The sequence below is a fragment of the Bufo bufo genome, chromosome 3, assembly GCF_905171765.1.
Source record: "Bufo bufo chromosome 3, aBufBuf1.1, whole genome shotgun sequence".
Lineage (NCBI taxonomy): Eukaryota > Metazoa > Chordata > Amphibia > Anura > Bufonidae > Bufo > Bufo bufo.
This window is the reverse complement of record NC_053391.1, coordinates 24,643,976-24,668,843: the sequence shown is the minus strand read 5'-3', so window position 1 is coordinate 24,668,843 and position 24,868 is coordinate 24,643,976. Positions and strand designations below refer to the sequence as shown.

The 24,868-nt window shown below is 44.2% G+C and overlaps 1 protein-coding gene across 1 annotated transcript; it reads right to left on the bottom strand.

Moving 5' to 3' along the window:
* Window positions 1-902: 902 nt before the first annotated feature.
* Window positions 903-23,706, bottom strand: LOC120994404 (zinc finger protein OZF-like). Its single transcript, XM_040422938.1, has 2 exons — window positions 23,637-23,706; window positions 903-2,381 (listed from the first exon to the last, which is right to left on the bottom strand). Exon 2 carries the CDS (start codon window positions 2,288-2,290, stop codon window positions 938-940), a length of 1,353 nt encoding a protein of 450 aa, XP_040278872.1. The 5' UTR covers window positions 2,291-2,381; window positions 23,637-23,706; the 3' UTR covers window positions 903-937.
* Window positions 23,707-24,868: the final 1,162 nt, after the last annotated feature.

Below are 24,868 nucleotides of genomic sequence, written 5' to 3'. Positions count from 1 at the left end.
TAACACATAACAGAGCCATAATTCCATTCTAATCTGACGTTCTGATCTAGAACATGGAACTCATGAGGAATTGGCTATAAGGCACAAAAGTCGCAAATATTAGCAAAAACTCGCAAAAACGCCCTTTGCGGTGTTTTTTAGACATAAAAAAACAGGCATATCTGGCTTAATAAAATGAGCCCTTTAGTGCAAATAACATGAATGTACATTACTTTAAGGGGAATTTACTGGTCGGGCCCATGATCTGAGCTCCTCCATACATAGCAGACACTGGCTATAAAACTTACACTCTGTCATAATGACAGGGATCAGAGATAACTCAGATCCTGGTCATTTGACCTCTAAGAGGCAACAGTCAGTAGCGTCCATGACATCCGGATAGTTAATCAGAGGCATTGGGTTTCCTCTGTCTTCAGAGCCCTTATAGTAAAATTGATGGCTTCTAATTGGTTGCCCTGCAACATGTACTATGCAAAAAATTGTATTGTTCCAATCTCTAGAGAATTACATATCAGAACAGGGCACGAGGTAACAGATCCTAGTATGGAGCTTCAAATTTGCTAAATCTCCTACAATCTGAACATTTCAATGGATTGTCACCTAGGTGACATTTGATATATGGCTTTTTTTCGACATTAGAAACATATTGATTCTCCCCCATGAATTATTAGATGATTCACCAAATTTATTTTACAGTTAAAATATTTCCCACAATTGTCTCTTGAATTCTCTGATTTCTAGCAAGATTTGATTTCTGACAAACATTTTCCACATTCAGGACATGAAAATGGCTTCTCTCCTAGGTGAGTTCTCTGATGTTTAATAAGACTTGATTTCTCAATAAAACATTTCCCACAGTCAGGACAAGAATTTGGCTTCTCTTTTGTGTGAGTTTTCTGGGGTGTATATTAAGAAGTGATTTCTCACATTCAGGGCGTTAAAATGTCTTCTCCCCTATGTGAATTCTGTGATGTTTAGCTAGATGTGATTCAGCTCTAAAACATTTCCCACATTCAGTACAAGAATGTGGCTTCTCTCCTGTGTGAATTCTCTGATGTATAATTAAACTTGATTTCTGAGTAAAACACTTCCCACATTCAGGACACGAATTTGGTTTCTCGCCTGTGTGAGTTCTCTGATGTATATCAAGATGTGACTGTTGATTAAAACATTTCCCACATTCCGGGCATGAAAACGGCTTCTCTCCTGTGTGAATTCTCTGATGTGTAGTAAGATTTGATTTAGCTCTAAAACATTTCCCACATTCAATGCATGAATATGGCCTCTCCCCTGTATGAATTCTCTGATGTTTAGTTAAATTTGATTTCTCAGTAAAGCATTTACCACATTCAGGACATGAATTCGGCTTCTCTCCTGTGTGAGTTCTCCAATGCATATCAAGATTTGATTTCTGATTAAAAAAAATCCCACATTCCGGGCATGAAAATGGCTTCTCTTCCGTGTGAATTCTTTGATGATTAACAAGATTTGATTTAACTATAAAACATTTTGCACATTCAGTACATGAATGTGGCTTCTCTTCTGTGTGAGTTCTCTGATGTATATCAAGATTTGATTTCTGATTAAAACATTTTCCACATTCCGGGCATGAAAACGGCTTCTCTCCTGTGTGAATTCTTTGATGTTTAACAAGATTTGATTTAGCTCTAAAACATTTCCCACATTCGGTACATGAATGTGGCTTTTCTCCTGTGTGAGTTCTTTGGTGTCTCAAAAGATTTGAATTATCAGCAAAACACTTCCGGCATTCTGTACATGAAAATGGCTTCTCTCCTGTATGAATCCTGAGATGTTCAACAAGCTTTGCTTTTTGATTAAAACATTTCTCACATTCTGAACATGAAAATGGTTTCTCTCCTGTGTGAGTTCTTTGGTGTCTCACAAAACTTGTTTTGTCATTAAAACACTTCTCACATTCAGGACATGAAAATGGCTTCTCTCCTGTGTGGATTCTGAGATGTTGAACAAGATTTGATTTTTGAGCAAATGTTTTTCCACATTCTGAACAGCAATTGGGCTTCTCTCCTTTGTGACTTTTCAGATGTATCATAAAATCATTCTTACGCTTAAACCCCTTCCCACATTCTGGACATGGAAACAGCGTCTCTCCTGTGTGAATTCGCTGATGTTCAACAATATGTGATTTCGTATTAAAAGTTTTCTCACATTCTAAAAATGGAAATGGTATTTTATCTTTATGAATTTTAGTGTGCACATAAAGATAAGATTTGTTTTCAATATGTTTCTCACAATCGGAAGTCGCAGACATCTCACCAGGTTTATGTCCTACTATTGACAATCTGTCATTGATTATCTTCTACTTCATAAGAGGTCAAATTAGCCTCTCACCCAGTCTTCCTCTGCAAAAAAAAGAAATTATTTTATAAGACGAGAGATTCTCTTTTCATATTAACACACAAATAGTACAAAAGTGTAAAAGATATTTCGGTAACGTGAAGTCAACCATAATTACATAATTATAATTACATAAATTAAAATCTGCCAAAGTTTGAAAAACGAGGTGTCAACTGATCAACCCTTTAAGGACCCATGACGTAGCTGTACGTCATGGGTCCGATCCCTAAACATGGTGCCCGCTCATGCGTGCAGCGGGTACCTTAGCGGCGGGGTCTCTGCTATTTTAAATAGCAGAGACCCGCGGCACATGTATGCGATCAGCCATAAGGCTGATTGCATACATCCTACCTTTCAGATGCCGTGGTCAAATGTGACGACATCTGCGCAGACCGGAACCGGAAGTCGCACGTTTCCGGTCTAGTAACAGCGTTCCCCGGCTGAGATCGGGGGTCCTGTTACCTCGATATAATTGACCGAAGCCTCAAACCGGCTTCAGTCAATTAGATGCATATATCAATACAGGCCACTAGGTGGCAGCCTTGTATTGATATAGTGCAAATTAAGTCTTCAATGATGGCTATTTAGCCATCACTGAATACTATGGGCAATCGAATGATTGCCAGTTATTGTCACCCAAGGTGACTTTAAAAAAAGGTAATAAAAAGAAGTTTTTACAAATATAAAAAAATAAAAAAGTTAAAATCACCTCCCTTTCCTTAAAATAAAAATACTTAACCAATAAAAAAGGCATCGCCGCGTGCGAAAATGCTCATACTATTAAAATATAATTATATTAATGGCATACGGCAAATGGCATACAGCCAATTTGCCATTTTTTGTCACTTCAACTACCCAATAATTTTTTAATAAAAAGTGATCAAAAAGTTGCACACAATTAAAATTGGCATCACTGAAAAGAACAGATCGTCCCGCAAAAAATGAGCCTCAAATGTTTACTTTTTTTTTTCAGTATTAAAACGCAAGAAAAATTATACAAGTGTGGTATTGTTGGAACCGTACTGACCTGGAGAATGAAGATAACAGGTCAATTTTACCACATAGTGTACAGTGTAAAAAAATAAAAAAATAAAAACCTTTATCAGAATTGCGTTTTTTCCCATTTCTACCCAATTTGGAATTTTTTCCCACTCCCTACTACAAGGTATACAACTGTAAATGGTGCCATTAGAAAGCACAACTTGTCCCGCAAAAAATAAGCCCTCATAAGGCTATGTGAATGGAAAAATAAAAAAAGGACTATGGGAAGGCGGGGAGTGAAAAACGAAAACGCAAAAATGGAAAATCCCAGGGTCCTTAAAGGGGTGAAACAAAACTGGTCACTAGATTTTATTTAGTACATTACACTGTTGGTACAATGTGCCAGTTAGCAGTCTCCAAGTGCATTGAAACTAGAGTCTTCCTCTTCTAGTTATTAAAAGGGAACCTGTCATCACCTTTATGATGTCCATACTAACGCCAGTATAAAGTAGAGACAGGTGAGTTGATTTCAGAGGTCTGTCATTTAAAAGTTAAAAGTAAGTGGTTGACGAGAACCAACATCACAATCATTGCAGATTAGGCCTGGAAAAGAGTCCCGGCCACCTGAGAAGAGTCCTGGTTATTCATGAATTCCTGCTCTCCCTGCCCGCCTGCTGATGACTGACAGGCTTCTACCTAGTTTTCTCCCTAGAAGAGAACTGCCAATTTTCAGCAACCTCTTACTTTTAGCTCACACACGGCTGAAATCAGCATTTCTGTCACTATTTTATGCTGCCCTCAGTGAGGTCAGTGTTAAAGTGGTTTTCTTATCAGAGGAAAGCATCTTGAAATTGTACAAGCAATATGAGGGACATTTGTCAAATCTTCTACTCCAGTTGATCAAATTTTAAGACCGTCAACGTTCCCACTTTCAGAAGTGGAGTAAAAGGTAGGTCAGGATTACAGATTAGAATAATTGTTTGCCTTATTTATGTTGACAGATATTTAAAAAAAAAAAAAATTGCAAAAATGTCACTTCTCCAAGCCAGTCAATCCTTCTGCTGTACTTTTACAGACATAGGCGTACACCATATTGCACTTGCGTCAAATATTTTAATACTGTGAGCCATTTGCCGTAACTTCACAAACCAAAGAGAAACTTAAAGCTGACACCAAAACCACCTTGTTATGGATTTTGTGGAAACCCTATACCTCAAACTTAAAGAGAAGCATAGCAAGACTTAAATACAGATTGAAGGCAGCTGACTTACAGGCTAGGAAAAACAAAGACGTATACCTGAATCTAGACTTCTGGAACCCAGACAAACAAAGACATTAACTTTGAACTTCTTCAGATTTCGATCAAGACTTAAGCAGTCATTTACCAACTGATACACTAAAAAACTGGTGTATATCTCTGTGGCAGATTGTGGAGCAAAGGTTATTTGCGCCACAATCTGCGACCTTTCCCTGTTCATATCAGGTCTAAAAAAGGGGGCATGACGGGGGAAAACATATCAAGGCTGGAATCTAGGTTAAAGGCAGCTGACTTATAGGGCAACAAACATATGGACTCCAAACTTATTCAGACTTGGATCTAGACTTTTGGAATCCAGACTTACACAGAGTGATACTTTAGAATCAAACACTGTTACACAAACGCATACATTGTTACACAGCCCGATTCTGGCCACACAATTCAGAAAAAATATCAGATTGAATCCAGGAACTAAATAGCAAGGCTAAGGCCTCTTTCACACGACCGTTTTTTTTTTTTTTTTCGTTTGCGGGCCGTTTTTTGCATTCCGTATACGGTCCGTATACGTTACCATACATTTCAATGGTTCCGCAAAAAAAAAAAAAAGAAGGGAATGTACTCCGTATAAATTCAGTTTCCGTATTTCCGTTCCATTGAAAGATAGAACATGTCCTATTATTGCCCGCGAATCACGTTCCGTGGCTCCATTCAAGTCAATGGGTCCGCAAAAAAAAAAAAAAAACGGAACACATACGGAAATGCCAATAAAAAGGGAGACAGATGCTGGGTCTCTTCCCCTAATGTATCCCTAGGTTCTAACTCAAAATAGTCCCCTCTCTGTATGTCCCTTCGTTTCCCTTGCAGGCAATAGCGGTGACTGCCCAGCTTCGTCAGAAGTGCAAAGGTATCATTCATCCCAGAACATACACATCACAAGTACTAGACATACACATAGTCCCGACGCGTTTCACTGGCAATCAGCCAGGTCATCAGGGGACCTATATACACAACAAAACAAAGTGTACGCCTGTACACAACAGAGAAGTATCCAATCCACGGCGCTTCCAAATTTGTTGGAGCCAGCCCGAAAAATCAACAGTATTGTGAAACAAGAATTGGTACTTAGCTTCTCTGCCATACGCAGGAGGAGTGGACCTTGAATTGCTGCACAAAGAGACGCTAAGTACCAATTCTTGTTTCACAATACTGTTGATTTCGGGCTGGCTCCAACAAACTTTGAAGCGCCGTGGATTGGATACTTCTCTGTTGTGTACAGGCGTACACTTTGTTTTGTTGTGTGATTACGATAATTAGCAGCCAGCTGAGGAGTTCAGGTACATATGGGCTGAGCTCCTCAATCAGGGCTCCCAGTCTGGGGAAGAAGCAGGCTGCGGCAAGTCCTGTGGAGCCGGGACTCTCTAAGGGTAAGCCCCGTGTTGTGTATTGGGGAGCTGGGTGGTAGACCCAGATCCAGATAAAGAGGGAAGAAATACTGTGTAGTCAGTGGCCAGATTGCAGGGGATTTATGTTTGGACTGCTGTAAAAGTGACAATAAAGCTGGTTGTGGCCAGTTTGCACCCAAATCTGCAGTGTTGGAGCGGCTTCTTGAGGTGTGCCATCCATCTAAGATGAGAAGACACTGATCCTAGAGAGCTAAGAGACCCCGAGTTGTCACATATGGTGGAAGTATGGCATGAAAATGGCACACAAAGCTGGGTGCGGCAGAGGTTAAACTGCCAGAAGCCTATTGTGGAAAAGCTGTGTTTGCAAGGAATTGCTGTGTTGGTGCTTAAAGGGCCAGAAGCCAAATTTAAAAAGACCATGATTTCTGCGGTGCAAAATAAATGTGAATAGAGAGAGAGAGAGATAGAGAGAGAGATAGAGAGAGAGAGATAGAGAGAGAGACCCGGAGGCTGTGGTCTCTGATTAAAGTAGACTTGCTTGCTTAAAAGTCTATTGCCATGGGTCTCAAAGAAGAAAACGCCAGGCGGTTGTGGCGGATAAAGCAGCAGGAAAACATGGCCACAAAGTGAAATGGTTTGGTTTGATGCAGAGCGGGAGGCTTTGGAGGCGCAACTGCAGTGGGCCCTAAAAGAAAGTCTTCAACGCTGAATGGACACTTTGTAAAGGTGATGTGCCAGGAGTTCCAGAGGAAAAGGCGATGTGTGCCATGCAAGGGCAACCAACATGAACAAAGTGAGATGGAGAGAGGTTCGGCTCTCAGGAGTTCATATGTTCCCTGCCAATGTGTACAGAGTCCTAGAGAGCATGTGCGGAGGTGCCGTAATGCTGTTGCTATTAGCAACCAACCACGACAGCATGCAGCTGTCCGGCAAAAGAGAGAGTGCTGCTGGAGAGGCCGTCAAGTAGGAAAGTGTACACCGCATTGTCCTTTGGTCAGGAGGCCAGAGGAATTGCAGAGGAAGATATGCAAGTTGTTGGTGGTTGGAACTATGGGTTGATCTGGATTGTCGCCAAAGAGTGTCACGGGTACTTCCAGGGGTACTGTTGTTCCTTAAGTCGGGTCCAGAGACCAGTAAGACCGTATTTCTTACTTTTGTGACTGATTATGGAACTGGACAACATGAACTGTTAAAGTGTGCTGAGCTTAAAGTGGAGCTCATACTGGGCAGAGACTTCCCATATTTCTGGCAGTTGTGGGAGGGAGACAAGGTCCCAGATCAGGCTGTTCAGCTGCCTAAAAGAGAAAAGCCAGAAGAATCTCAGCCAAAAGTCAATGAGATAATGGTGGGTGGAGTCTCACGATCTGACGGTCTGAATTGTGTGACCAAACAAAAGTGCAACCAGAGAAGTTGCTAGGAAAAAGAGTCCTGAGCGTGGCGAGTCCATCTTGTTTTCTGTTGAGACTGTGCAACATGGACTTGAAAAGTCTAATGGACTCATGGACAACAATGGGTTAAATGAAAAGGTGTCTAATGAAAAAGAGATACAACTGTTATGTGGAAACGGCAATGTGATGTTGCATACTATGTCTAACCTGCCTTTGTTTCATGGAGCACAAAACCTGATCAGGTAAAAGCAGTGTGTGAACTGGCAGGTAAGCCAGCTGAGATGTCTCCCTCTCGGGTGTCTTCAGGAGAGAAAGTTACTGCTTTACCTGAATTGTCAGTTACAAGAGGTAACTTTGGGATGACTAAACTCGGGGATCCTATGCTAACCCGTGTAAGAGGAAGCAGGATAGTGAAACCTGAGGGGGACACTTCCACAAGCCCATGGTGATGAGCTGTGTGATAATGATGGAGAGAGAACAGATGATAGACCTTCCAAAGAGAGAAGTCAACAACCTCATGTAGAGGAGATGCTCATAGGAGATAACATGCCCGATACTGGGAAAGAGCCCCATTGTTCTGATCTGCACAGTAGCCTGCAGGTTATAGCATGCACCAAGGATGGAGATGAAGTGAGGGTAAATGTCCCAGGAAGGAGTATGAGAGAAAGATGAGACAAAGAGCTTATGCACACAAACGTATTTTCTTTCCGTGTCCGTTACGTTTTTTTGTCGACCGTATGCGGAACCATTCATTTCAGTGGAGCTGCCAGAGGGTCATATGAGAGCCATTAAAATTGTGTATCTCACCCAGAGGAAGCTGGGTCAGAACAAGAAAGGCTGGAAAAACAGGTTTTTCCCACTGTCTGCAGCAGCTAGGCTGGTTATTAAGATAATTAGCAGCCAGCTGAGGAGTTCAGGTACATATGGGCTGAGCTCCTAAATCATGGCTCCCAGTCTGGGGAAGGAGCAGGCTCCGGCAAGGCCTGTGGGAGATGGGAACCTCTAACCCTGGGTTAGCACCGTGTTGTGTTTTGGGGCGCTGGGTGGTAGACCCAGAACCCAATAGAGAGGGAGAAATACTGTGTAGTCAGTGGCCAGATGGCCGAGGACTTATGATTTGTTTGGACTGCTGTAAAAGTGACAATAAAGCTGGTCGTGGCCAGTTTGCACCCAAATCTGCAGTGTTGGAGCGGCTTTTTGAGGTGTGCCATCCATCTAAGATGAGAAGACAGAGATCCTGGAGAGCTAAGTGACCCCAAGTTGTCACAGTCTATAAAAAACACAGAAAACAGCTAAATATGGTGAGAGGAAGTGGTAACAAAACAGATATCTGGAAATGTAGTTTACACGGCGGCCATTCAGATAAAATGATATCTAATACAAAGCTTGGGTTTTCCAGAACAGGAGAAGCATTGCCCAGAGGCTTATTAGTAAAAACATGAAAGTAGAAATTATTTTCTTCTACAAAGTTCATATTCTTCTATATTTTGCATATTAAATGTCATTTGCAATTTCTCTGCCCAAGACACCCGCTTCCCCAAATGTCTTCATAATAACACCCCCCCCCCCCCCCCCCCCACTGTATTAAATACAACCTGACTAAATGATCAGATGCTCTTATTAGTGCAGAGCGGAGAGGGGATGTTTAATACTACATGTGTCATCCTCTCCTTCCATCCGTCTATTGCCCAGAGAAACATTGGACACCACTAGTTCTGCTCCGATCCAATGCTTTGAAGGTCTCAGGAAACAGCGGTATCTTAAAATTGTTGGTTTCTATAGATTTAAATAAAGCATTCCAAGCAGACCTGAAAAGATCTTAAAGGGTTTCTGTCACCCCGCAAAACTCTTTTTCTTTTTTTTTTGGATAGTTAGATTGCTCATAGTGCGATATAGGAGAATATAATGGTATTACTTACTTTCATGCGGCCGATTCTTTATAAAACGAACTTTTATAATATGTAAATGAGGGCTCTACCAGCAAGTAGGGCGTCTACTTGCTGGTAGCTGCTGCAGAAATCCGCCCCCTCGCCGTGTTGATTGACAGGGCCAGCCGTGATCTCCTCCACCGGCTGGCCCTGTCAGTAATTCAAAAATCGCGCGCCTCGCGTCATTCGGCGCAGGCGCTCTGAGATGAGGAGGCTCGTCTCCTCAGCACTCCCTCAGTGCGCCTGCGCCGATGACGTCTTCTCTTTCGGTGATGTCATCGGCGCAGGCGCACTGAGCGATTTTTGAATTACTGACAGGGCCAGCCGGAGGAGGAGATCACGGCTGGCCCTGTCAATCAACACGGCGAGGGGGCGGATTTCTGCAGCAGCTACCAGCAAGTAGACGCCCTACTTGCTGGTAGAGCCCTCATTTACATATTATAAAAGTTCGTTTTATAAAGAATCGGCCGCATGAAAGTAAGTAAGAGCATTATATTCTCCTATATCGCACTATGAAGAATCTAACTATCCAAAAAAAAAAAAAAAGAGTTTTGCGGGGTGACAGAAACCCTTTAATTCTGGCATTTTTTTCCCCATACAGTGAAAGAAATGTAAAAATGCCTGAAAACAAGAACGGAACATCAGCACACTTTGTTTTTTGAAAAGAAGCAAGAAAGAAAAGAATGCAGCATAATTAAAGGATAGGTCATCAATACTAAAAGCCGAGGGAGCCCCTTTAATAAAAATAAATAAATAGAAGCAAAAAAAGTGTTTGTGTCCTTCTTTTCATATTTCCTACAGACCTTCTGGAGCTGAAACAACAACAAAAAAAACTAAATTATAAAACTACATGTTAACCCAGATTTACAGAGTATAAATGTGTATTTAGCAAAGAAAAATGTGCAATAAAAACTAATCAAACCAAAGTGGTTATAACTAGGGTGAGCAAATCGGGTTCGGATTGCTATAACCGGATCGGATTCTTTTAAACATTTTGCTAAGAATATCAGCTCTGTCCTACTGTAAAATGTATTACCTTCACGAAGGTCTTTCCAAAGTTCCAGAAAATATCGCAAGACTTACGTTGCCTCGTCTTTACAAGGGTCACTTAGTTTATTCGCATAAATTACTGAATCAAAATATTAAGCCAAACTCGGTTTCTTTCTTTGTTAATGAAACCGCGTTCATCTTCATATTTTGATTCAGTACTTTATGTGAATAAACAAACTGAGACATGATAGAGCCAAGATGAAGTAAGTCTAGCAATATTTGTTGAAACTTCAGAAAGACTTTCGTGAAAACCATACATGTTACACTAGGACGGAACCTTAAAGTAGCGATACAGCAATCCAAACAAAATTCGCTCAACCCTAGTTATAACTGCTTACAAGACGAGTCTGCAGAGGATTCTGTTACATATTTGAAAATGTCAACCAACATGTTGTGACTTCAGAAGAAGATAGAAATGGCCAAGTGTACATCAGTCCAGAGCTGGAATAATGTGCACCAAATATTTACAACTACAATTTTTATAAATGGAGACAAGAACTGTCTCCATTGCCCGGGTGCAAGAGTTCAGCTTGGGCCCCTCTTCCCTCTGTGCTTTGTGGCCAGGGTCAGGGAAGCACATTGCCTTCCTGCTGCCTGAGGCAAAAATTTAAAGTGCACCCCCACCATGCCAAATTCTTGACTTATGTTTCAACAAACCGGTCACATTATCAGCCACAATCCAGACACAAACATGTTAATCCTTCTGCCCCACTGTTCCTCATACACAGCACAGATTACAATATCTCATGATTCCTTCCACTTACAGTCAGTTCAGTGATACTTACCAGACATGGACTCTCCACACACTCAGGACTTGATCTCCACTCAGTGTTTTCTTAGCAAGTCAGTGATCCAAGTGATTTCCCTTGGTAAATTCCAGCTTTCTGAGCCATGCTTGGGTCTTTTTAATCCCTTTGGTGGCTATAGCTATCTGCTCCTCCTCTTTCCCCAGGAGATGCTCAGTCCCACCTTTACATTCAATGAAACCGTTCCAGATCTGGCCTCCCTCATTACAATATACAATTGAAGAATAATGGAGCCACCTCCTCATCAACCAGTTTAGCATTTTCTGGCCTCCTGAGATGGTCCTTCATTTACACATTGTATTTGCAGGGTAGAGACCTATTGTTCACGCTCCTATTTAGCATCTGTAAGAGATTCCTGGGAAACTCCGAGACCTTTTCATACGAGAATCAGTGTAAACAATGAGCATTTTACATCTTGATGAGATACATCCCATCCAGACATACAACCACTGGACTGTCCTTCTATAATTCACATATATGAAATACTCCATATTATATTCAGTAGAACAGATTTTAAGACTATTATTCAAAGGTCCTTATTTGTTACAGATCCCACCTAGAGGACGAATGGCTCTAAGAGGAATAAACCCTGGATGATAACTTTACATGAGTATTTGTTGTTTTAAGGATGACTGACACTAACTAGATCCAAGATCCGAAGTCGATTAGTTCAAAACTCATTTTTTTTATTTTAGCGTCGTCTCCGTACAGCATTAAAATGTATTGGCTCGTGGAGCCAAACGTAGTTTCGTCCGAAGTGGCGCAAAACTTTGTTGAATTAATTTGGTATTAATTTCTGAATCTTTTAAAACATTTTAAATTAGTAAACCGAAGTAGGCTTCGGTACAGAGTTATTAGCTAGTACCAAAAAAAAGATTTTTGTTTATTTTGTAGTATATGCTTGAACGCTCTCCTATTTTATCTTGGGAGTAGCGTTCCTGTGCACTTCCTATCAAACAGGCCGCCTTGATTAGGTGGTAAATATAGGTGTGCTTGCTCCTCTTCTCATCGGTTGCTGGATGAACATAGAGGTGACTAGGAGCAGCACACTATGTGTGCAGAGTCTGCGCTCCTAAACATGCCCAATGGCTTAGGTAGGTTTAGTGTAGGACCTGACTGACCTCAGACCACCTTGGCGGGGGTAGGCGGGCACAGATGTGTTTTGATCAAAATATATTGGCTGAGAGTCTCCGATTTTATTACATCAGAATGAGGGCTTCCTACATATATAATGCTTGCATCTATTTTGTTGCATTATCTTTTTTTCCATAAATGTAGCCATGGACATCCGCATATTTATTTATCATATAGTGCAGGATGCTTTTATCTTTATTTCTTATCTCTTTTCTGAGATTTTTGTTTATCAGGCTACTTTCACACTAGCGTTTTTTGCGGATCCATCATCAAAAACGCTTGCGTTACAATAATACAACCACATGCATCTGTCATAAACGGATCCGGTTGTATTATGTCTTCTAGAGCCATGACGGATCCGTCTTGAACACCATTGAAAGTCAATGGGGGGGCGGATCAGTTTTCTTTTGTGTCAGAGAAAACGCTTGGCTCCGCTCCGTCAGGCGGACAGCTGGTGTCCACCTCCAGAGTGGAATGGTGACTGAACGGAGGCAAACTGATGCATTCAGAATGCATTAGGGCAAAACTGATACATTTTGGACCGCCTTTGAAAGCCCTGAACGTATCTCACAAACAGAAAGCCAAAACGTATTTGCGGTCCCCAATGCACGGGCAACAACCGTGCGGCGGCCAGGACGGATCCAGACCCATTCAACTTGAATGGGTCCGTGATCCGTCCGCACCGCAAAAAAAATAGAACATGTTCTATTTTTTTGCGGTGCGGAGGTACGGACAGAAACACCACGGAAGCTCTCCTTAGTTTTTAAAGTTTTATATTTTGAAATGCAAAAGAGAAAAGTAAAAAAAAAAAAATTGTGGTGTCCTCATGAACCAAACTAGGCGGCATATTTAACGATTTAAATGAATGTGAAATCTAATAAATGATAAAAAATGTACTTGTTGTCATTGTGTAAAATTAAAGTAAAAAAGTTCCAGATATTCTCCCTGTAATGTGTAGTTGAGGCCACGCCTTGTGTATCGTCTACCACATTCACAGAGACACGTGATTGTCCACACAACAATAGTGAGAGATCCTCACCTGGACATTAGCCTCACAATGACAACTACTCCAGTCATTCAGATGGTAGTTTTCTTCCCCAAATAAGAAAAGGTTTTACAAAAAACAAACACCAAAATATTAAGTTTAAATCACCCCCTTTCCCAATTTTACATATAAAATATATAAACAATAAATAAACATATTACATATCGCCACGTCCAAAAAGTCCAAGCTATTAAAATATAAAAAAATATCTCCTATGCGGTGAATGTTGTAACAGAAAAAAGTTAAATAAAAACAGGGCGATTCGCAATTTTTTAGTTACCTTGTCCACCCAAAAAATAGGACTGTTCTATTATGGGCCAGACGTTCCATAAAATGTAGAACGCATACAGCTTTTTTTGTGTGGTATCGAAATCGAATCAAAACTTTGGTATCGTGACAACCCTACTATGAATGTGGGTGATACCCTCTTCCCTGCACTATCCCTGACATTGGGCCACCAAGAGGGATATGATTAGGCAGCGTTCAGGGGTGTAGCTAAAGGTTCATGGGCCTTGGTGCAAGAGTTCAGCTTGGGCCCCTCTTCCCTCAGTGCTTTGTGGCCAGGGTCAGGGAAGCACATTGCCTTCCTGCTGCCTGAGGCAAAAATTTAAAGTGCACCCCCACCATGCCAAATTCTTGACCTAACACCTTCCCTCCAGCCAGTGGTGTAATTTGACCAGCATGCACCTTCTATAAAACAGGTGTCTTCTCATGTGGTACAAGGGTCTTTGGGGCCCCTCAGGCTCCTGGGCCCGGTAGTGACTGCTACCTCTGCACCCCCTATAGCTACGCCCCTGGCAGCGTTGCCTGGGTATACCAGATTATGACAGATTAATTTGGAGCAAATCCTAAAACTTTTTTTTAATAAAATATTTTTAGTATTTTCCATTATGATTACAAAACATATCAATATTAGAAATATTTCATATTCATATCTAACTCCCACCCTCATCCCCCCTTGGGAGCCAGCTGGAGAAAAAAAATTAAATAAAATATTAACCTTTGTTACGATTCATGTATGTCTTTTCATTGTTAATTACCATGTCCAGTAAAACCTTCCCAGGCCTTTATCGCCAACTTTTTATCCGGACCCCATTCCCCAGCAATTATGATCCTGGCTATTAACAGAACACGGAGCAAGCATTTACACTTATCACCTATTTTGGAGCAGTTATCACTGCAATATCTGGTATATTAGGGCATGTAATGCCCAGTAGGGCTGAAACGATTACTCAATTGAATGGAGTAATTCGACACAAAAAAAAATCCTTGATGCAAATTTTTTTGCATCGAGGATTTGTTTGTGTCATGTGACCACAGAGCGGGAGTGAAGCGCTTGCTATTACTCACCGCTCCGTGGTCAGCACTGCACTTTCCTCCTGACCAGTGGCGGATTACAATTGGGGCGTTTGGGTCTGTAGCCCCGTGCCCGGCATCGCTGGGGGGCCCAACGCCGACCCAAACTACGGCGGGGCACGGGAGCGCATAGTTCCCTGCCCCCCGATCACCACTATAGGCTTCAGGCCTAGCAGGCCTGAAGACTATGCGGTAGTAAAATCCTGGGGCAGGCGGGGGTGATGACATCATCGCGCTCCTGTGCCCGGACGCAGCACACTAACGTGTGTGCGCAGCGCACCTGCCTACCATCTACGAGTGAGCGGTTACTGGGATACAGGTAAGTATTAGCTTTTATTAATTTCTTTTGTGTGCCAAATTTGGGGGACATTACTGGGGGACACAGGAGAATATTACTGAAGGGACAGTGGGGGGGCAAATTACTAGTGTGGAGGAAATTAATACTGTGGGGGAAAATTACTACCATGGGGGGGAATTATTACTGTGGGGGCAATGTGGAGAAATTAATACTGTGGGGGCAAACTACTATATGGGGGTAGTGTGAGGGATGTTGCTATTGGGTAGGAACTTTAGGGGCATTTCTATCACAAGGACATATTAGGGGACACTATAAAGGCATTATTACCTGGAGCACAATATAGGGTGTTATTATTACTGGGGGCACTCTAGGGGATATTATAATTGCTGTAGACACTATAGGGACATTTGGGGGTCATTTATTAAACTGCTGTAACGTAGAACTGGCTTAGTTGCCCATAGCAACCAGATTCCACTATTCATTTTAGACAGCTCCTTTTGAAAATGTAAGGTGGAATCTGATTAGTTGCTGTGGGCACCTAAACCAGTTGTGCTTTACACCAGTTTGATAAATGACCCCAATTATGAGAAATCTAACGTGTCTGTGTAACAAGCTCTGTAGAGACGAGATGCGGCTGAAAGAATTAGTCATGGCGGTCTGGGACAAACAGAGGAGAAGAGGAAAGAGAAGATCTACATGACAGGAGATGTCCCTGGAAGTAAGAGGTATGTGGTGCTGTATTCTATTATATGTAGAGCGGGCTCACTACTGTGACCCGAGTCTCATCTTCTCCTCAAAGTCTTTTTTATTATAATTTACTGTATTTTTCGCTTTATAAGATCCCCCCCCCCCCCCGACAAGTCAATGCGTCTTATAAAGCAAAGGTGCCCAGAATAATGGCCGTCACATTGCAGGCTGTTATCTAGAGACGCACCTCCAGCGTTAATAATGCGAGTCGGCGCCCTCTAGTAGGACGTGTGGGGCGGGCGGCCGTCATTGAAGCTAAATGCCGCCAGCACGCATGTTTAATATGACATGTGAGCGCTCAGTCCTCCGAACCACACCTCCCTCCCCTACTGTGACGCGCTCCGCCACTGCTGCCTTATATGTTGAGCTGATTGGTGGTGAGCACGGCGGGAACTGCTGCTCTGCCGCCTCCACCAATCAGTTTAGTCAGATGCCCGACCGCTCGTCACTGCTGACCCTCCGGCCCCCCGAGTCAGCACTGCTTTCCCCTGGGACTACTGGGCTGTCTCTACCCGAGACTTGGTGAGTGACAGCCTGGATATAAAGAAGGGAGCTCAAGGGCCGACCTGGACAAATACGTATTACATATGGCTATAACCTCTCCTCATCTATAGGAATACACCCATGTACTCCAGCACATGGGTGCACTCTTTAGGATGAGGGGGGTTATAGTCACATTTAATATAAACACTGTCCAGGAGCTTTACTATTATTGGCCTAAGTGTTTGCATTAAATGCGACAGCAGTGCGTGGGTGAATTTCTATGGATGAGGGGGGTTATAGTCACATTTAATATTAACACTGTCCAGGGATTGTACCATCATTGACCTGTGTACATTAAAGGTGACCATAAGACCGATCATCTATAGGAACTGCAGTAGATGGGTGCATTCCTATGGATGAGGGGGGTTATAACTCAGGTGAAGTACGGTACACTGGACAATGTTTATATTATATGACTATAACCCCCTTCATCCATAGGTATTTTAGGTTTCAGCCTACCTTTTGGTTGAAAATATTTTTTTTATTATTTTCCTCCTCTAAACCTGGGGTGCGTCTTATATTCAGGTACGTCTTATAAAGCAAAAAATACGGCATGTATTTAAAATTTGGCAACTAAAAATTTTATTTGGCTCCTACATTTTTCAGTTTAGGAGCCAATGGCTACTGGGTATTTTTGCAGTCCTATGTAACACTACAGATAGCATATGATAAAAGGGTTCTCTGGGATTTATATATTGATGGCCTATGATGTGAATGTGATGTCATATGGCCTAGGAAGAGAGTGTGACGCTCACGAAGCACTGCAGCCTCTTCATATATATAAAAAAAACACTAAACTAAAACAGAGGGAGGGGCCCGAGTTTGGTAGACAGCCCCGGGCCCATCATGCACTTAATCTCTGGATCTGACACATAAGCGTGCAGGACGCGGGAGAAGAAGATGGACGAGCTGTGGAGCGGCGCCCCTACAGGAGAGCTAAGTATTTTATCTCACTGGCGCTGAGGACATGGCTCGGAGGGAGAGATGGTAGCACTGGGGGGCACGCTGGTGGTACGGGGGTCAGGGCACGGGGGAAGGCTGATAAGTTTTTATAAAGAAAAACGTTCTTTTAATTATTTTTTTTGTTATTAGAGTACTCGATTAATAGTTGGATTAATCTATAGAATACTCCATTAGAAAAATAGTCGATAGCTGCAGCCCTAATGCCCAGTTTACCGTTAATTATAGAAAAAACCTGTTCCAGATGAAAAGCAGAAAATCTGCCTCCTCCAAAAAACATTTTCGGCATCTCGAATGTTCGACCCGTCCTATTCTATATAAAAATTTCGGTGTATAATATAACCTATGTAAAATATTAAACCGAATCCATCTATGTTGTTTAGAGACGGAGGCTCATTCCGATATATCTGTCCCCATTGCATCTCAGTTATGTTCCCTAGATCTCAATTCCAAATCTCCTTCACTTTTAAATCTATTTGTCGCCGCAGTTTCTCTCATAATAACTTTATAGATTTTTAAAAAGTGAAACTCGCTCCCCCATTTCTCCCCCACATATACCTGGAGGACTTTATGGGGTCTCACAAAAAATACAGACGGATCCTTAGTACTGTTATAAGTACGTACTAACCGAGGATAACAAAACCTGTGCATCAGATCGCTGCTCCCTTCTACCCCAATATCCGTTAACATCCTTATTTTCCCTTCACAAAAAAGATCCGCAGCCAAATAAATACCCCTATCAAGTATCAACCCAATATTTATCATCCTTAATCTTTAAACACTTTACGGGGGTCTATTATACCATAGTGGATTAGAAGCACCAGAGTGGTTAAGGCCAAAACAAACTGGTATCCAGCTCCATACCCGCTGCAACATATCACAAATCTGAGATTCTTTATAGATTCCATGATGAAGGGCACCTGCCTCTAACATCGGGAAAATATTCTCATATCTCCCTTCCATATTAATTACCAAATCCCTAAAGAAGCCTAATTTGGCCTCAGTTATTATCCATTGAAGTTGAGAAGCTACAAAAATATCCTTTAAAAAAAAGGTAAAGACAGACCGTCCTTCTCTTCTGGAGTCCACAAATATCTGTTTAACCCACTCTCTTCCTTCACCAATTTATTCATCATAACTTCAAATGGGTTAAAAAAAGAATCCTCAATCCATACTACACAAGGGGCAAGAACATACAGAATTTGTGGAGCAATACCATATGATCATTTTCTATGTCTATCTATTTTTGGGGTATTAAAGGCTAACCTGTGGAGGAAGGATTATTGCTCACATTCCTACCTTCCAGAGAGCAGACGTCCCTGAGATCGGCCTCCCGGTCACGTGGTCCCTCCACATGGCTTTTCTTTGCTTCTGGCCGAAGTCTGTCTTCTCTTCCTTTCTTGAGCAGGGGATGGATCGTCATGAGTGACGTCAGCGCCTCCTGCTGAAGAAAGCGCCGGGTGTCCGTCTTCACTCACCACGCATGCGCACTATGCTCAATGCTAGTGCGCATGCGCGGGATTGCCGGCCGCTCTCTGCAGTGTACAGGCTTCTTTGTGAAGCCTGTACTGACTCCTGCACAGTGCGATGTAAGCTATGTGGCTGATCACTATGCTGTGGATCTAACTGCGGGCACTGAGGAACTGTGGATGGCACTTTGGGGCAATGAGGATGGCACATGGGGCACTGGATTTCACTGGGGCACAGTGGATGACACAAGGGGGTGCTGCATGGCACCAGTGGCACTGTTCTGGGGGGGGCGCTGTGGACGTCACTGTTCTGGGGGCGCTGTGGACGTCACTGTTCTGGGGGCGCTGTGGACGTCACTTTCGCAGATCCACTAAATAAGGTTACTGTCTGTGTGCGATTTACATTTTTTTGCAGTCCCATTGAGTTCTATGGGCTTTAGATCTTATGAGGACCAGAATAGGACATGTTCTTTCTTTCGCAGAACTGACACACGGATGTGGAAAGCACATGGACGTCATCAGTGTGTTTTCTACATCCGTCTGTCCGTTCCAGTAAAGACAGAACATTTCCTATTCTGGTCTTCAAAATGAGGACCTCAAATCCATAGAACTCAATGGGGCTGAAAAAAATGTGGATCGCAAAATAGATACAGTCGTGTGCATAAGGGCTTAGATACACCGCTCAGCAGGAAGTATCATACAAGATAGGATTAGATACATCACTTCAGCAGGCAGTAGGCACACATACAGAATAGCATTAGATACAGTTGTGATTGGATACACTTGCTGATTCCAGCTGTTTTTCACACTCTGGAGATGGTAAGGGAAGAGCCTGTGGACAGATAGTGATGGGATTAGATACACCGCTCAGCAGGCTGTATCACACAGGACAGGATTAGATACACATGTGAGGGCAGAGCCTGTGGACAGGCTCATCTCTAGTCATCAATATCAGACCGGAGGTGGTGAGACTCCTGGGACCCCTGATGATCAGTTTCCTAGGCCATAGGATGTCCCCGTACATCGGTCACATGGCCTAGGTGCAGCTCGTCCCTATTAAAGCGAATGGGACCGAGCTGAAATGCCAAGCACAGCCGCTATACAATGTATGGCTGTCAAAAACCAACGGGTGTGATCTCACTGTGCCATGTGTCCTACCTCCTCTAAGGGCGTTGTCTAAGTGAATCCCTCGTTCTTTACAATACCCCTGATGGTGGGGATAGACTTTCCCGAGGGGAACACCAGGTCGCTACCTCTTGAGGAGGATTGGCACACGAGGCAACTGATCCAGACGTACCAGGAGGCACCAGAGGTACAGACTTAGTGAGCAGGCTGAGTCGTAACCAGGAGCAACAGTGCAGGATCGGAGGAAGAGGCAGAGTCAAACAAGCAATAGGTCAGGGCAGACGGCACAGGTCAGGCAATCCAGGTCGGCAACAGGAGAGTCAAGGCAAGCAGGCAGGGATCAAACAGGTAGCGGAGTCCAGAAACACAAGCACGAGTAAGGTACAAAGGAACAAGAGCAGCGATATCAGCAAACTTTGCAAGACACAAGGACCTTGACACTCAGGCATCTGGGAAGGGGGCTGAGCCACTAATATACGTGCAGGATGGCTAGGATTGGTCAGCGAGGTCCCGTGATCTAACCCCGCGATCTGACGCAGGCCGGCCCTTAAGGAAGTGCTACAGCAAGCAGCACTTCCTTAAGACAAGGAACAAGTAGAAAGCATGCTATGGCCAGGGCTGAAAGAATACCATGGAGCGGATCCCAGAACAGACAGTACCTGTAAGGACAGAGCCGAGGACTGCAGTGGTGAATGGGGAAGCACTGGCAGCAGAGCACCTATGAACATGCCGCTCGGGACCGTGGCGGTAAGCAGAGGAACAGCGTCAAACAGCAGCCGCTCTATGGTTGTAGAGATTTTCGGAGCCAGCTGTGCTTACCAAAGCTATGATGATCATAGGGGTTGTTAAGACTCGGACCACCGCCAATCTAATAGTGATGGCCTATCCTGAGGATAGGTCATCATTATTAGACATGAGGGAAGTTTACAAAATTTTGATTTGGCTGCTTCGCCAAATTTCGTAAAGAAATTCGCTTTGTGACAAATTACTTCATCACGAAGCACATTCCTTTACACGTAGAGGGCGCAATGATGGGGAACGGTGATTGTGCCGCCCCCGTCATTGAACCCCACAGAAAAAGTTCAGTTTCCAGAAGCGTCAAATCTTCTTTACTGTAAGAACTGTGAATCTGTGGAATAGACTTCCTCAGGACGCGGTCACAGCAGGAACAGTGGACGGTGTTAAAAAGGGTTTAGATGAATTCTTATAAGTAAATGACATTAATGCTTATGAAAATGTGTAGAAATCTGAGTCTCGCTTCCTTCTGGGATTCGCGTCCCCTCCTATCCCACGGTTGAACTTGATGGAATTATGTATTTTTTCAACCGTATTAACTATGTGGGCATATCGCTGGGGGCACAGAGCTGGGCATATCGCTGGGGGCACAGAGCTGGGCATATCGCTGGGGGCACAGAGCTGGGCATATCGCTGGGGGAACAGAGCTGGGCATATCGCTGGGGGAACAGAGCTGGGCATATCGCTGGGGGAACAGAGCTGGGCATATCGCTGGGGGAACAGAGCTGGGCATATCGCTGGGGGCACAATATGGGCATAAATACTGTTGGGTGGCATGAAGGGGGAATAATTATTATGTGGGGGCATTAAAGGGTTTCTGTCAACAGGACAATGATTATTAACCTGGCTGACATTGGTGATGTACTGATGTCTCCTGAACATAACTATATTAGCGCCATCTCACTGCTGCCGCCGTTAGTGAGAAAAAATTACTTTTATAATATGCAAATAAGGCCTCTAGGAGCGCGGGGGGGGGGGGGGTGCACCTGGAGGCTCCGTTCTCCTTACACTTGATTGACAGGACCAGACAGCCGTGGTCTCCTCCTGCCGGCCTGTGCTGTCCCGTTCAGTATACAGCGCAGGCGAGCGCGCTTCACTCACTGCGGAAAAAAAGAAGCCACGGCAGCGTCCCGCACCATGTGTCCCTCTTTGTTCATTTCCATAGTTAGGAGGTATGGGTGATGTAATAAGTGTTAAAGGGAACCTGTCACTGGGATTTTGTGTATAGAGCTGAGGACATGGACTGCTAGATGGCCGCTAGCACATCCGCAATACCCAGTCCCCATAGCTCTGTGTGCTTTTATTGTGTAAAAAAAAAACAACAATTTGATAGATATGCAAATTAACCTGAGATGTGTCCTGTATGTGAGAAGACTCAGGGACAGGACTCATCTCAGGTTAATTTGCATATGTATCAAATCAGTGTATTTACACAATAAAAGCACACAGAGCTATGGGGACTGGGTATTGCGGATGTGCTAACGGCCATTTAGCAACCCATGTCCTCAGCTCTATACACACAATCCAGGCGACAGGTTCCCTTTAAAGGGGTTGTCCGGGTTTAGAGCTGAACGCCGACATCCCTCCATTTCCCTCCCACCAGCCCCCCTGACACGAGCATCGGAGCAGTTCATGCTCCGATGCTCTCCTTTGCCCTGCGCTAAATCACACAAGGCAAAGGCATTTTTTGGAGATCCGGTGACGTACCGGGGCTCTCCATGGGGCTGCCAGGAACCCCGGTGACATCACCGACACTGATGGGCGGGATTTAGCGCTGCCCTAGCCTGCAAAACTGCTAGGGCAGCGCTAAAGCCCGCCCATCAGAGCCGGTGATGTCACCGAACACACTGCCGGAAGTTTCCGCCCAGCAGTGTGTTCTTGAAAACTAAAGAGCCAGTGCCCTGCGCGATCTAGCGAGAGACGCTCCGATACTAACATCAGGGGGGCTGCCGGGGTGAAAATAAGGGAATGTCAGCTGTGATCCCGGACAAACCCTTTAAAGGGAATCTGTCACCTGCTTTAACCATTTTTAAGCTGGCACCATCGCTATGTGGACTAAAGTACCTTTTTTCCAGCAGTCTTCTTTTTACTTGATTTCGTTTAGTAGTTTTGATGTAAAGGTGATTTTTATGTTATGCTAATTAGGGTCCAAGGAGCCCAGAGGGGCGTTTTTTCCCTCTCCGGAGCCCAGTGACGCCCCCTGCAGTGCCCAGCCCGCCTTAATTTGAATTCCAAGAATGCCTCCTGATCATCAAATAACCTCCCACAGCCCGGCAGACGGTTCCGCCCCCTCCCCACGTCATGGTCTACCTTATAGAAATGCCCCGTCCTTCTTCCTGTCTGCGGCCAGAAAACTCGCGCAGGCGCAGTACTGCCAGCGGCCTGCGCGATCATCAACGTCCTGAGGGCAACAGCGCTCAGGTCACATCACTGGGCTCGGCGCATGCCCAGTGAGACTTTTGAGGCTGTTGCCCTCAGGACGTTGATGATCGCGCAGGCCGCTGGCAGTACTGCGCCTGCGCGAGTTTTCTGGCCGCAGACAGGAAGAAGGACGGGGCATTTCTATAAGGTAGACTATGACGTGGGGAGGGGGCGGAACCGTCTGCCGGGCTGTGGGAGGTTATTTGATGATCAGGAGGCTGTCTTGGAATTCAAATTAAGGCGGGCTGGGCACTGCAGGGGGGCGTCACTGGGCTCCGGAGAGGGGAAAAAACGCCCCTCTGGGCTCCTTGGACCCTAATTAGCATATCAGAAAAATCACTTTTACATCAAAACTACTAAACGAAATCAAGTAAAAAGAAGACTGCTGGAAAAAAGGTACTTTAGTCCACATAGCGATGGTGCCAGCTTAAAAATGGTTAAAGCAGGTGACAGATTCCCTTTAAAGGTACATAATAAATGTAGAAGAAAACCCCCTGAGCGAATCTGAGCCTCTGTCAGATGAGAGACCCTTCTGTATCACCTCAGTACTTACAGGAAGGTCCCAACAGGAAGGAGTCTGAGGGGGGGTCGGGTCCGTGCGTCACCGGGTGGTATCTGCCGGAGTATCATGAGTTCACTAAGTTCCTGGTCGCCCGTTGTACTACACAAGCGCGGAGGCGCACACACCCCCGGAAGTCACGTGGGGTAAGGGGACACCCCCCCGGAAGTCACGTAGGGTAAGGTTTTTTTCTCAGAACACCGGACAGCGCGTGCCTGCTGTACTACTGCGCATGTCCTGAAGTGACACTGCCCACTAACAAAATGTATGGGCTAACGGGAGGTGTTTCACTAGAATGTATGGGCTAACGGGAGGAGGTTCACTAGAATGTATGGGCTAACGGGAGGTAGTTTACTAGAATGTACGGGCTAACGGGAGGTGGTTCACTAGAATGTATGGGCTAACGGGAGGAGGTTTACTAGAATGTATGGGCTAACGGGAGGAGGGTCACTAGAATGTATGGGCTAACGGGAGGAGGTTCACTAGAATGTATGGGCAAACGGGAGGAGGTTCACTAGAATGTATGGGCTAACAGGAGGAGGTTCACTAGAATGTATGGGCTAACGGGAGGTGGCTCACTAGAATGTATGGGCTAACGGGAGGTGGTGTACTAGAATGTATGGGCTAACGGGAGGAGGTTTACTAGAATGTATGGGCTAACGGGAGGTGGTGTACTAGAATGTATGGGCTAACGGGAGGTGGTGTACTAGAATGTATGGGCTAATGGGAGGAGGTTCACTAGAATGTATGGGCTAACGGGAGGAGGTTCACTAGAATGTAAGGGCTAACGGGAGGAGGTTCACTAGAATGTATGGGCTAACAGGAGGAGGTTCACTAGAATGTATGGGCTAACGGGAGGTGGCTCACTAGAATGTATGGGCTAACGGGAGGTGGTGTACTAGAATGTATGGGCTAACGGGAGGAGGTTTACTAGAATGTATGGGCTAACGGGAGGTGGTGTACTAGAATGTAAGGGCTAACGGGAGGTGGTTTACTAGAATGTATGGGCTAACGGGAGGTGGTTCACTAGAATGTATGGGCTGACGGGAGGAGGTCAGTCGCTGTCCGGAGGAGTAGAGAAGGGTCGGTCCCCGGACATTGGGCTCCACTAATGTGCACTGAGACCAGACGTCAGGAGCAGATCGCGGCTCTATTACTGACAGATACAGATCACCTGCACCCAGTGTTACCGCCTCTCCCAGCAAAGAATAAACCGCACCCCAAAT